Source organism: Schistocerca gregaria, chromosome 10 (assembly GCF_023897955.1).
Source record: "Schistocerca gregaria isolate iqSchGreg1 chromosome 10, iqSchGreg1.2, whole genome shotgun sequence".
Taxonomy (NCBI): domain Eukaryota; kingdom Metazoa; phylum Arthropoda; class Insecta; order Orthoptera; family Acrididae; genus Schistocerca; species Schistocerca gregaria.
In genome coordinates, this window is record NC_064929.1 from 133,041,136 (window position 1) to 133,056,053 (window position 14,918).

Below are 14,918 nucleotides of genomic sequence, written 5' to 3' on the forward strand. Positions count from 1 at the left end.
ATATACAAGGTGCGGAACATCGTGTGTCAAAATTATTTTAAAAAATTATTTTAAATAGTTCTATTCAAATAATCCAAATATTTTATACATTGTATGAAACAGGAGAGTCTAAATTTTTCGAAAATGCATTTACCCAAAAATCGATTTTCTCATCAAAAAACTCGTATCGCATACCCTTAACTAATCTCTTGGGGGCCCATATATTTTTTCCTTAAATAGGGGTGTTCTACAAATGGGGAAAGAGGTACCCAGAACCATATTTTAAGCATGTTTAGGTGATACACATGCTATTTAATTACAAAATTACCAATATCCTATGCTGCAAATTTAAATGTAGTAAACATACAATTATGAAAGTTATCACACCATTTCGCTTTTTAGAAAGAATCTAGAAGTCATGGTTGTTTTGTGCTTCTGGCGTATGGCAGTGAAAGAAGTTGTCGCCCAGCTGGTTGATGTAAATTAGAATTGATTCATCCACATTAAGAAAGGAAAAGAAATTCCTGGCAGTATCAGTTCCTTGCATGGCATCAGCAAAACTTGAGGCAATGTCCTTCTTCTTCTTCTTCTTCTTCTTCTTCTTCTCCCTCATTATCACTGCCAGCTTCTACCTGTGTTGCTTCATAAGCAGTTTATTTGCATCAATCTCAGGTACGGAAGTCAGGACGTAATCATCACAAATCTTTGGAATGTTTCATTTTCAGAAATGCCAGTTTTGCTTCTTCATTCTGCTTCTGGAACAGTGTATTCTTCAGTAGCTACTGGTGTGACACAGCCACCCTTTGTGAAACTGTTTAACTCAGTCTGTTGTGTTACGTAATACCTGGCAGCAACAAATGTATACACAGCCTGTACACAGCCTGTACTCCTCGAACAATGGCAACAGTAAACCATCCGTTACCATGACCAAACGTATTGTTTATATCTAAACTAAAATTAAGTCTACAACCGACGAAAACAGCAAGACCATCCAGCAGAGCTTGTGCAGCGACAGACTTAACTGGAATACGATTCTTCTTGTCTCAAGATGTTGTAGCAAATTCGATGTTCTCGATGGTCTTGTAAACTGTTTGTTTAGAACGGCGGCGATATCTTCTGTGTACAGTTTGGAAAAAAAAATTTATTTATGGAAATATACAGTACAATCACCAACAAATTTTACATATTCACATACACCTTTGCCTTTAACCCAAATGAATACAGATTCGTTTACAGATATTTTCCTCCTGTTACGAGTATACAATGACAAGGAAGAAGGAGAAACATATGCAGATTTACCAAAATCCTTATTAGCCAATTCGGAAATATGATAAGTGCGAAAGGCAATAATGTCTCTGTCAACAAAACTTTCAAGTCCAGGAACACTTGGTACTCCAGTACCTCCTCGAACAATGGCAACAGTAAACCATCCGTTACCATGACCAAACGTATCGTTTATATCTAAACTAAAATTAAGTCTACAACCGACGAAAACAGCAGGACCATCCAGCAGAGCTTGTGCAGCGACAGACTTAACTGGAATACGATTCTTCTTGTCTCCAGATGTTGTAGCAAATTCGATGTTCTCGATGGTCTTGTAGACTGTAACCGATATAAACGATACGTTTGGTCATAGTAACGGATGGTTTACTGTTGCCATTGTTCGAGGAGGTACTGGAGTACCAAGTGTTCCTGGACTTGAAAGTTTTGTTGACAGAGACATTATTGCCTTTCGCACTTATCATATTTCCGAATTGGCTAGTAAGGATTTTGGTAAATCTGCATATGTTTCTCCTTCTTCCTTGTCATTGTATACTCGTAACAGGAGGAAAATATCTGTAAACGAATCTGTATTCATTTGGGTTAAAGGCAAAGGTGTATGTGAATATGTAAAATTTGTTGGTGATTGTACTGTATATTTCCATAAATAATTTTTTTTTTCCAAACTGATTTGTAGCGTAGCTTATAATCGGACATGGGTACATCTAGAACCGGGGGGGGGGGCTCAAGGAGGCAACAGCATGTCACGCCACAAAGGCGGCTGACGCAATCCGCCGACCAACTTACGTAATCTTGGCAGCGCGCCTGGCTGGCGCACAGCGGACGCGAGCACCTAGATATACTAGTGCTCGCGTCCGGTATAACGCTCCGCCAGCAGGCAGAAATATTCTAAGTCCGAATCAAGGTCACGCGTGTTCGGACATGTATATAAGCGAGCGAGTGCCGCGTAGCGGCTATGTCGCGCTGCTGCTGCTGCACAGGCACCTGCATTGAACGCTGCCAAGGTGCCTTACAGAAGATATCGCCGCCGTTATGGTGTGAGGAATCCTAATGTCGTATCAGTGTCCGAATCAAGGTCACGCGTGTTCGGACATGTATATAAGCGAGCGAGTGCCGCGTAGCGGCTATGTCACGCTGCTGCTGCTGCACAGGCAACTGCATTGAACGCTGCCAAGATGCCTTACAGAAGATATCGCCGCCGTTCTAAACAAACAGTGTACAAGACCATCGAGAACATCGAATTTGCTACAACAGCTGGAGACAAGAAGAATTGTATTCGAGTTAAGTCTGTCGCTGCACAAGCTCTGCTGGATGGTCCTGCTGTTTTCGTCGGTTGTAGACTTAATTTTAGTTTAGATATAAACGATACGTTTGGTCATGGTAACGGATGGTTTACTGTTGCCATTGTTCGAGGAGGTACTGGAGTACCAAGTGTTGCTGGACTTGAAAGTTTTGTTGACAGAGACAATGAAATTGATTTCTGCACAACTGCTACTCTGTATCTGGGTTTAACAGAGTGTATTATGTCCAGGTTCAGAGATACAGTGGCTGCAGATGACTTGTGCAGTTTGGAGAACACAACATTTACATTCCTCAGAAATTACGCTTCCTTCGAATGTACAGGGCAAAGGTCAATAATAAGTGTACTTCCTTTCTGCTGCACCCGTCTTGGTATCTAAATGCCTGAAAAAGTTGTATAGATTTCCAACATTTCCAGGATCTGCTGTTTTACTCATAAGTACCAATTAGAGTTTTATTATTTTGGAGACACATGATAATTAGTAGAAACAACTTTTTCAGTTCCATTATATGAAATGGGACGATCGCATAAATTCAGTGTTAATGAAGGTGAATGGAAGACTTAGATTTGTTGAAACAGTTCTGGGAAAGTTCAATGAATCTGTAAATGAAATAGCTACAAGACATTAGTGTGACCAATTCTAGAGTACTGCTCCAGTATTTGTAGTCTTTACCCATTAGGCACAACAGCAGGCATTGAACATACTCGGCAATTCGCTGCCAGGAATGTAACAGGTCAATATAGTCTTAAGAGAAGTGTAACAGAAATGCTCTCAGAGCTTAAATGTAAATCCTTGTGGAAGAGAGGTGACATGGTTCCTACAAAACACTGTTGGGTAATTTTAAAGAACTTACAATCAGAGGAGACTATATGGCCACTATTGTGCCACTTATGTATGTTGCATAGGTGTTGTGAGAAAAAGATAAGAGAGATTAAGGTGTGTGTCAAGCTGAATATAGATAGTCATTTTTCTCTCACTTAATACATGATAGGAGTAGGAAAGAAAATCTGAATTATTGGTATCATATAACTTCTGCCACACGGTGTACAGTGTCTTGCAGAGAAAATATACAGATATAGATATAGGTAAAATTCTGCCGTATGATGTTGCAGTCAGTTGAAGATAGCATCCTGAAGTTCTTCATTGAAGGGTAGGGATCCAAGCATTAGCATAGGAAACCCATGTCTCATCACTGGTCAAATTTCTGTTCGATAGGCCTTCTGGGAAAATTTTATGAGAAACTGTCCAAGCTCTGACTTCCCAAGTGTACATTAGTAACTCCAGCTGTGAATTGTAGTGGTAAGTTTTGATGGTTGAACAGCTGATTTGTACAGCCAATGTTGCTAGAATGTTTACATTTCAGTCTTGGAAGAAATAAATAAGTGTTTAGCATAACAACAACTTAAAGAAACTAGAGTGCAATCAAAGTGAATGCTTGCAGGGACACATACCCACAAACGTATAATAAATAACTTAATACAGAGTTTTCATTATTTACTTTTATCAGACTTTTGGGGTTCATGGTGTTTTTAAAAGAAAAAAAGAGCCCACTATTATCCTCTTTCTGGCTCCTTCCATCTCGACACAGAGAAGGCCTTCTCCTTCCACATCGTAATAAAAAAAGACGTCCAGACAAACATTCATCAATTAAGTTTTGTTGTTCTCTGAAGGTAGTTTTGGATCCAGAATGTGTTGGGTACCCTTTGTCTCCTCCCCTCTGCCTCCCCTCCCAAGCACAGAACACCACAAAAAGTTTCCTCCGTCATAAAATCATCATGAACATTCATCCTCTCATGCTTAAACAGACAGCAGAATTGATATATAACATTTACATTCCATTGAGCTTGCAGTGTTGAAGATATGTCTTAGAGACTATATGTAATAAAATCCAGATTGCTGCTGTAGTAATTTAGTTATGTATTTCCTGTGATGGATCCATTTAAGCTAATTTCCATCTTCAGATCACCCGCGGAAGTTACATAATATTTTTTTAAATTTTTTAATAGTGTTCGTTAAGTGTATTTTTGGATACACAAATTTGGTGATTATATCCATATGTCATCAGTGGTTGCTGTCACTCTGTATTGTATTACGACATGGTATAGATTTAGGACTCTTATGCTATAAACTGTTTTGCGGTTTGCTCATGTTGTTAATCATCCATTCTTGTAATTTTTGTAATTTGATGTTTTATTTTCTAATTTGACAGATTAACAATAGTGACAGTTGGCCAAAGATGTTATATGGTTACAGTCGGCATGGTGTGTTGATTTTGTCATTTTGGGCTGTATGTATGATCTTCGTGATTAGTGTGTCTGTGGGTAATTGTTTCTGTGTACCCATTGTCTTTGGTTAAGAAATTAATAATGATGTGAATGAAATGTTAATGTTTTAAATACATTCGTTCATTTAAAATATCACCAGGACATTGTAATGTGTGTACACAGACTTTTCTTTCTTCAAGTATGTTCAATGTTAAATCTTTGAGTAATAGTTGTAAAATTTTCATTGCTAGCTCTATTCATTCTTCTTTAAGGTTATAGCTCTTTAAGTGGTTGAAAATGTAGATGGATAATTTTTGCTAAATCTTGCATGCTCTCGATATCTTATACTGAAGTAGCTGTCCTAAGTAAAATTTATTGCAATTGACATTCGATTTTGTGTAGTTCTGTGTATGTTGGTAATTTTGTTTTTCCTGACTGAAGCCCATGCTGTATAGTATTGTTGGTTCTGTATGCGAATTGGAACTTGCATTCTTCATTAGTGTGTTTAATTTGTTTGATACTGTACGTAAATATATTATAGATATGAATGTTGGTTTAGTCTTTTTTGATGGTTCTCTTGAGAATTTTATGTCCTTGTGAATTTTTGGTTCTGTTCTCGAGTTCATCGACAGTCAGAGTATTGAGATTTATAAGAAAATATATGGCACTCTAAACTAAAACCAATCCGTTGCTTGCAAATATTCTGAAGTGGTTCACAGTAAACTCATAAGCAATAACAGTACAGACAGTAGATGTAGTTTGTATTGCCAAGATTTATTGCTTATGAGTTTACTGTGAAGCACTTCAGAATATTTGCAAGCAACGGATTGGTTTTAGTTTAGAGTGCCATATATTTTGTTATAAATCTCAATACTCTGACTGTCGATGAACATTCTGAAGTTACTTGCTTTGTTGGAGGACAAAAATAGGTAAATTAATTTATAAGAGAATCAAGGGACCTAGAACAGATCCATGTGGGACTCCATAATGTGCCATTCAACAGTCATACCCTACTCTTGTTATCCATTCCTCTTTTACATCTAAATCTGATGCCTGCGCTGTAAGTAAGATCCTAGTCAGTTACCAATTAGTCCACTGATTCCACAGTGGCTTGCTTTCTGCAGAAATGCACTGGTGTGCAGAACTTAAGAAAAAAAGTATCTTTCTCATGATGTATCACTGTCAGTGAAACTTGGACCATGCATAGGACGAACTGCTGCAATATAGTACAGAAGATAAACCGAAAGAAATAAGCAAGCTGCAATATAGTACAGAAGGTAAACTGAAAGAAATAAGCAATGAGATGAATATAAATGACACATTTATTCAAAGACAGTAATTACACTGCAGTAACTGCAATGTACGATGGTATTCTGGACGTTGCCAAAGGCAGCATATGGTTCCTTAAAGTATGTGTGATCACCACAGACATCAGTGCAGCTCTGTGATGTGTTCCTGAGCTCTGCAATGTGCTCTTGTGCTGGCCACAGAGTTGGTAAGGAGCTGTTTGTGGTCAGGTGTTCCATTCTTCCATCCACACAGCTGATAACTGCTGGCTGGACATTGGTGCATTTGGATGTGCTGCAGTACATCCACCAACACATCATACACGTGCATGAATGGATTTAAAATGGCTTTAAATTGAGGGAATGGGCAGGCCAAACCATTCACTGAATATCCTCTCTTTCCAAGAGCTGGCCCCCCCCCCCCCCCCCCCACTGCTGTTCAATGCAGCCAAGTGTTGTCACCAATAAAAATGGATTCAGGGCTAAATGCATTCCTGAAAAGATGCATGCACATAGTAGCCAGTCTCACAATAGTGTTGACCGGTGAGCGTAGCATGTTCAAGGACTTGGAATCAGTATGCCCATGCATCATTATGGCTTCCCACATTGCAACACACAGACCATCAAAATGATCAAGTTCAACACGATTCTGGACATACCCTCATATAGTGAGAAGTGGGAACATGTAATGCATCCAGGAACACTGTCTAACATTATCGTTTCGGTGGTCTAGGTGTTATGGTGTGAGGAATCCTAATGTCGTATCAGTGTACTGACCTCCAAATCTTTGGACACAGCACACTCACCAGGCAACATTATTTTGGCACTGTACTCCTGCATGTGCCTTGTTTCAGGGGTGCATTCAGCCCAAATTTAATTTTTATGGGTGACAATGGGCAACCACATTGAACAGCAGAGATGGAATGGAGGAGCTCTTGGAACTACAGGATATAAAGTGAATGGATTGGCCTGCCTGTTTCCCCAACTTAAAGCCCACTGGGCATGTTTTGGTGGGTTGGGGAGACGTCTTGCTGCATGGTCCCATACCGTGTACCAACAAACATCCAGCATTTGTCAACCGCATTCATCACATTGACTTCATTGCGTTTATTGTCTTTGAATAAAAGTGTCATTTCTGTTTGTCTCATCGTGAGTTTCTTTCAATTACCTTCTGTACTGTCGTGTAGCAGTTCTTTCTATGTATAGTCCAAGTTTAATTGAGCTATGTTACTGGGGTGTGACACATCATGCAAAAGTTATTTTCATCCTTATGGTTTGCATACCAGTGTATCCTGTGATGAACACAGTCAGACTCTTTTGAAAGATCGCGGAATATACAAGCATGCTTTCCAAGTTAGCATTAATCCCCCCAACTAGTAATATGTTAGGTATGTGGTTACAAAGGGAAGTGGCTATTCCCCCCCCCCCCACCCCCCTCCCCCCCACAGAAGCATGGACTGGTTTGAGAACATCTTCTCACACAAGCAATTTATCATTTGGTCATTTGGCGTGCCCCCCCCCCCCCCCACACACACACACACACACACTCTCACTCACTCACTCACACTCACTTTTCGCCTGTGTCAGTTATTGCTACAAATTGTTATGCTCACTGTTTACAAATCGTGCACTTCGCTGCCCCTCTCAGCTCGGTACCCCAAGCAACCGCTACTAATTGTGATACATCTTATTTAGAAATCTTCCAGTTGTAGTGCCTCTGTAGCGCTCTCAGCTTGACACTCCAAGCAGTGACTTGTGTCCTTTGGGCCTTAAACTGGCTCTGAACATAGGCTAAACCTACAAGTCGCTGACAACATTACTAATTGAGCAGGAAGTGTAACAAAATTATTTTGCTCTTTTTGTTACAGGTGCCAGGGACTGTGCGTAAACGTGCCCTAGGTCGGCTGGCTAGGTACATATGCCAGCCGTTTGTGTGGGCACGGAAATTGACAGCATCTCAACTGTACGAGGCCCTGCTGATGTACGGTGACGAGATGTCTGAAGCTCCAGATGTCGACGGAGCGATGCAGCTGCTTAGTGAAACTTCGTGGAATGAAGCTGTGGAGGAGATAAGACCTATAAGGAACAAAATCTGTAATATGTTGGGAATACCTGCACTTGTACCAGTGAGTGAGATAAAGCCTGGAACAGCATCATCAGCTAATTTAGAAGGAAGTTCCAGTAAAAAGTCTTAATTTAAATAAGGATAACGAGGAAGCACAGGCAGAGCTACCCACATGGGAAGTGTCACACCTATTTGAATAAAAAAAAATACTTAAAAGATTTCACTCTCGGGCTTTGGTTTCAAACTAACTATCTTTTGAATGCACAAACGTAATCCAGTGATAAACTTAAGGAGCTTAATTTAGCATTGCGTACTGCTGGCAGGATATTCAAATTACAAAGTTTCATTATGTTGCCAATTACATTAATGCACAGAGTAGATAATGCTTTGAGATCACAGAAACATTTGTTCTTCAGCCATGTTTTTATATGAAATACATAATCATTACATTTTGTTGAACTGTTTTTAATTAGGTCAAAGTTCCTAAGCTCGACAGATCCACAGTATCAGTTATGAGTGTGACCAACTTTAGTATCATACTACAGTACGATATGCCACATTTATTGAAAATTTTACTGTCTGGAAGCTAAGTGAAGCAAAGCATAAATTGGGATGTGTATGTGAATAGTATTTGCATATATTTGTTTGTAAAAATTGTATTAACGTTTTGCACTGTTATGTTTATACTAATTATTTAATTTTTTACTGTGTCAGTCATTCCTTGTTCTTTTTCATACTTGATGGTCTATGCCTTGTTCAATTTGTATAAAGAATAAACCATTATTTCCAAATAGTGAGTAGCTTGGTTGTGAATATGTATGGTGCTTAACCTCTAGAGTTCTGAAGGTTGGTCTGAAGTCTGATTTTATTGAAACTGATATTCACAAGCGTTAAGGACACAGATAAATAAAAAATGCAGAGGAAAATGTTATTTTCATTTTTATATATATTTTTCAGATGGTATCATATGTGATACCTGCAGTCTATGTTAATGCAAAGTAATACACATGAATGCTACAACAAAATTATTCTTAACATATAAAATAATCCTGATTTTATGTGAGAAATGTAACAGAAGTTCAAAGTCACTTCTTATGAAAAACAGCAAAACAATTTCTTTCAGATGTAAAGCAAAGGAACATTTGACATATGCTACATGGTACAAATGTTAGTCCTCTACGACCCTCTAACCTGCATTTTGATTTTTTTTTTTTTTTTTTTTTTTTTTTTTTTTTTTTTTTTTTTTTTTTTTTTTTTTTTTTTGTACATTGTTCATCATTTGAGGCATGTGCTAAGCATTTGATACCTTGAATGGCAAAGTTGGTAAAGCTTTGGGTGCTCTTGCCCGCTTTGCTGGTGGACCTTCATCATCAGTACCCTCATCATCATCATTGCTTCACTCTTATCTTTGCTCATTTTCTGATGCACCATAGAAAATAAGATTTTGTGCAACATCAACCTTGAAAGCTTGATATTGCATGATGTCTTTTCTCTTAATTTTTTTACTTTGTGTTGCTTGCCTGTATTCTAGCCAAGCTGCTGCAACAGCAAAATCTATGAAGTGGTGGGTCACACACACTGTCCATTTGTTAGTTCTTCTCCTCATTGGGTATTTTCCTACTACCCTATCCAGGAGATCCACACCACCCACATATTTGTTATATTTGGTAACTGCATTTTGTGTAGGAATTTGGACATAAACTTCATCTTTCTTTGACCAACATCAAATTCGGACAGTGGGATGAACGCCAAAAGCAGAAGATGCAATGTAAATACGTTTATTGTCAAACCATTTCATTGCAGCTATTTTTTCATCACTGCTTACAACCTGATCAAAAGAACCTCTGCCCTCTGTTTTCAAATCTAAATCTCTCTTGAAATTTACAGCTTTTGGAAGATGATTAGCCATGATAGTCCCATTTGCTAAGATTGGCCCATAAGTTAGGAGTCTATCTAGTAAGGGAACAGATTTGAAGATTTAGAACAACACATCCTCCAATATCAAGGTTGTCAGGTACTGGAGTTTTTCCAGATGTGATGTCTTCATCCTTTGGTTCTCTTTGCAGATGACACAAGTATTGTAATCAAGCCTAAAAAGCAAGAATCAGCTGAGGTAAATGCAAATAATGTTTTTCAAAGAGTTATTAGGTGGTTTTCTGCAAATGGACTTTCATTGAACTTTGAAAAAACACTGTACATACAGTTCAGTACAGGGAAAGGCATAACGGAAATAAATATAGAGTGTGGGGGAAAATCTTTAGCTAAAGCAGATTGTTCAAAATTTCTGGGTGTCTGTATTGATCATAATTTAAACTGGAAGACACACATTGACAATCTACTGAAACGATTGAGCTCAGCTACCTATGCTATTAGTGTCATTGCAAATTTTGGAGACAAGCACATCAGTAAGTTAGCTTACCATGCATATTTTCATTCGTTGCTTTCTTACGGAATCATCTTTTTGGGGCAGTTCATCACTAAGAAAGAAGGTATTTATTGCACAAAAACGTGTTATCAGAATAATGTCTGGGGCTCATCCAAGATCATCTTGTAGACAATTATTTAAAGAATTAGGGATATTGTCAGTAGCTTCACAATATATATACAGCCTAATGAAATTTGTTGTTAGTAACCCAGATCACTTCAGAATTAATAGCACAGTCCACAGCTACAATACTAGGAGACAGGGTGACCTTCACTACTGTTCATTGAATTTGACATTGGCACAAAAGGGGGTGAATTATACTGCCACAAAGATTTTTGGTCAATTGCCAAACAATATCAAAAGTCTGACAGACAACCAATCGGCATTCAAAAGTAAGTTAAGGGAATTCCTGAATGACAACTCCTTCTACTCCATAGATGAATTTTTAGACATAGGCCAAAGAAATACAGTAAGCATTAACAATTGTACCGTATATAAGACTAACAATGATTATTTGGGATAAATGAATCTTGTGTACTTTGACACGTTCCACATCATTACGAAAGAATCGTGTTCATGATCCATGGAACAAGTAATATAACTAACTAACTAACTTGGCTATGTACCCATTTTCAAAAGTGTGGTGTAACTCATCAAATGGACTAACTGGGTTACAGTCAAAACTTTTGTGTAATTGTACACTGATAAAATTTAGCAAGTTGGCTGGACTTTAAAACTATGAGGGGAGATCAAATATGAAAAGGAATTTTTTTTGTAAGCTTTATTGAATAAACCAAAACAAAAATACACCCACCTCTTTTTTCTACACAGTCACTTATCTTGTTACATATTTTTCCCACCGAATTGGCGACTCTTTCACGCCATCCTTGAAGAAAGAAGGGGCACATGGTGTGCAGCCACTTGCACATTAACTCCTCTACCACTGGGCTGTCATCAAACCAGTGTCCTCCAACTTCTTCCAGCAGTCCAAACCTGTGGTAGTGGCAGGATGATACCCGTAAATCTAAACTGTAAGGAGGATGCTTCAGAGTTTCCCAATTAATGTCCTCCATTTTCCCCCTGTTAATGCAGCAGTGTGTGGCCTTGCATTGTTGTGCAGAAAAATCACATTTCGGATCAATTGCAGAAATGTTTTTTACAGTATATACTATTGGCTGAACAGATGATTTCTGCCCAAAACTGAACACACATTCTCCTCTAAATTTCTGCAGGTTCAGTGCCTTCTTTCATGAGAAACTTGATGGTTATGCATTGTGCAAGAGACATATGTACTCTTACTCACTCATGGAGCTGTAACTCGAATGGTTTTGTCACGCTAACTATGGCATCTCAATGCTATTCCGGACACCCACCAACATCCTGCTGAGGTCGCATCCATTTTGTCTACTACTACAGCTGCCAGATGTAAATTCCAGTCATATTTGATTCACCCTCTTAACACGGTACCAACTGTTTGCTGATTAACAGTGATGTGGCTTACCACTTACAAGTGTAAGGATGTCTGACAAACACACAATATTTGAACACTTTATGTCTAAAAAATGTTTTGATTGTAACCCAAATATGTCCATTTGACATGTTGTACAATGCACTCTAGGAAATGGCTGCACAGCCGAAACTGTAGTTGTAGAGAATCCAAAATGCAGTGGGTTGGCCATATGGGGAGGAATCTTTTTACCAAATAATTGTGCTCATTAGTTCATGGTACACAAAGAAAAGAAATCAGATGAATCCAGATGTGTCCATAAAAAGAATGAGGAAATGCTCCCTAGCCAAAGTAAGTAATGCATTGTTATATTGTAGCTGCTGTCTGGGGCTGAGTCTTGTTGTGGGCAGATACACCACCCCACCAGTGAACATGGCACACCTTTTGTTTCAGAATGATGATATTGACAACATAAGCCTTGGTCCTTATGGTTTTATCACTCTCCAAAAAGTGAATCGGCAATAAACCTTGTATGCTCTAGAAACCTGTGCACAGGATCTTCCTAATGGGCACAAACATTCTGAATTAGGTCTTCTGTGGCAAGGGCATACGCCACCTTTCTGTGGAACAACATTTTGTTTCTAGAGTGTATCTTTTTCCCTGTCATGCTATAATTCAGATAACTACCACCTTCCTCACATAACTATGTCAGTACCAATAATGAGATCCCTATTCCTCTGCTTTGTGAAATACTCTGTTAGCAAATGTCATGCAGAAACAGCTAGCAAATTTGTGGAGAAGGCACAGAAAAGGTTCTGTGGTGAATTTCTGCTTCTCATGTACTTTCTCTTCCATGGAATTTACCAATTTGCCAGTTAGTAGAGGTGGTCACCAATTTTGTTCCTCATTGTGCAGTTTCATTTGCCCTGTGTTGACTATCGTCAATCTGTGGGGCATTGATACACTTCTGATCTGTCCTCCATAGAACTGCATGGCGAAGGTTAATAGCTAAACGATTGTGTGCATTGAGAAGACATATGATTGTGCTCACTTGATATATAGTAGGATTATAAATGTTGTCGGATATTTCAATAACCCACTTTCATGTGACTACATTGCTGTCATCTTTAATAGTGATGCCTCTCTTCCACTGTTGGGTCCAATTAGTTGTAGCATGTTGAGATAGTTGCGCATGTGCTGCATAAAACACAAAAGGAACTTACATCTGGATACTGCTTGAAATATTTGTTTACTAGATTGGAAGGTAGTTGCAGGTCAAGAAAACACACACAGTTAAATGAAATATTTGGAGCAGCAATAGCAATGTCCAGAAGTATATCAAAGAGGAAACGGGGGAAAATGTAAGGTCAAGATGAAACTTAATAATTTCCCTCTTGACTATCCTGCTGTCTCTCTTGTGTTTTGAGGGTCTTGTTGAATGTTGATTCTTTAAAATTCTATCTTCTTCTGAAGAAATACACAAAACAAAACATTCCAAATTCTTCATTCTCCTGTATGTGACTTAACCCCTCTCAGTAATGTAAGTAAACTTTTTCTGCCTTTATTTGGCTGAAGTTTCATTTTCTATAATTGCTTCCTGTATTATCGAGCTGAATTTGTCTTAGATGTAATTAAAACCAGCAACCAAAACAGCTAAAAACAAGGACGTTGCAATAAAGATAAAATGTATTGTCGGCCAAACTGGCAGAGACTGGCTTATCCATTGAGTAAATTATTGACATTTTATCCACAGTCATGTTTTTATTGTAAAGAAGTTCGAAGAAAAGATTGTCATCATTTATACAATTCTATAACCTGAATTCGAAGTTAGAATGAAAACTCTCATGTCATTGTTTGCTTCCTTGGTGACTTCACATTTAAACTCTCCTGTGCTGTGTACATGCATTTTGAAATACATGTGGTTCTGGAATGTACAGAGAATGGAGCAAATAATTAGCCTCAATTTTCATTTAGTGTAGGCCTGCTCCCTATGGGAGAAGACAAAAATACATTGAAATTAAATTTTTGGGAAAGGGAATACATGAAAAATTATGTAGGGTTAAAATTAAGTTATGAGCAAGGCACAGTGTATTGAAATTGGGTTTTTTAGGGACTGGCGAACCCGTGTTTAATTGAGGAAGCCACGTAACAAAACATGATTTTGTGCAGTGAGTCGTCATATCTTTGATCATAACACAGTCCCCTGTTAAGGTGTTGATACTAAGGAAAATCACACATTGTATACTTACTGATCATTACTGTTTAATGAAACATAACTCTGTGTTCTTACACTGATGACATCCATGTGCTTGGGAAAATCTTAACGATTAAGCTACATAATGCATATATTGCTAGCTTGTGTTGAAAACCTATCCTATTGGCAATAGAAATATCATTCTGCACTGTTAGTTGGGAGACACCTGGGTAGAGGTTCAGCTGCTTAATTATCTTCATGCAGGATGACAGCTTACTTTTGTGCAGTGCAATATATGTGTCTTAAATGTATATGTTGGGTTTTAATGTTGTTGCTGATAATGAGGGAGAAGTGTGGGTGTGAAACTCAGTGCTGGTACAGTCCCTATTTGTCTGCAATGGCTTAATGTACTCATCTGACATGCAAATCACCATGACAGAGCCACATAGTCTCACTCCATGAGAGACTTTGAAGGGGTTCGGAATTTCACCTGAAACATAGGCGCAGAGATAGGTGATGGTGAACTGTACACCATTCCATCTTCTTCCCTTGTGGGCCAAATACTGGTGGTCAAATTTCCTTTCACTATCAGGATTCAAAGCAATTACCTCCAACATGAGTATTGCCCCACTATAGTTAGAGTCACAAACAATGGAGGTAGAGTTTAGGTTTTTTC

The 14,918-nt window shown here is 38.4% G+C and overlaps 1 protein-coding gene across 1 annotated transcript in view; it reads left to right on the top strand.

Annotated features, from left to right (window-relative positions):
• LOC126293416 (tubulin-specific chaperone D) overlaps positions 1 to 8,969 on the top strand; it is a 177,547-nt gene extending 168,578 nt beyond the window's left edge. Inside the window, exon 18 of the mRNA XM_049986639.1 lies at positions 7,980 to 8,969. Coding sequence (XP_049842596.1) covers positions 7,980 to 8,306 — 327 coding nt within the window. The 3' untranslated portion in view covers positions 8,307 to 8,969. The remainder of the gene's footprint in view (positions 1 to 7,979) is intronic.
• The last annotated feature ends 5,949 nt before the right edge of the window (positions 8,970 to 14,918 follow it).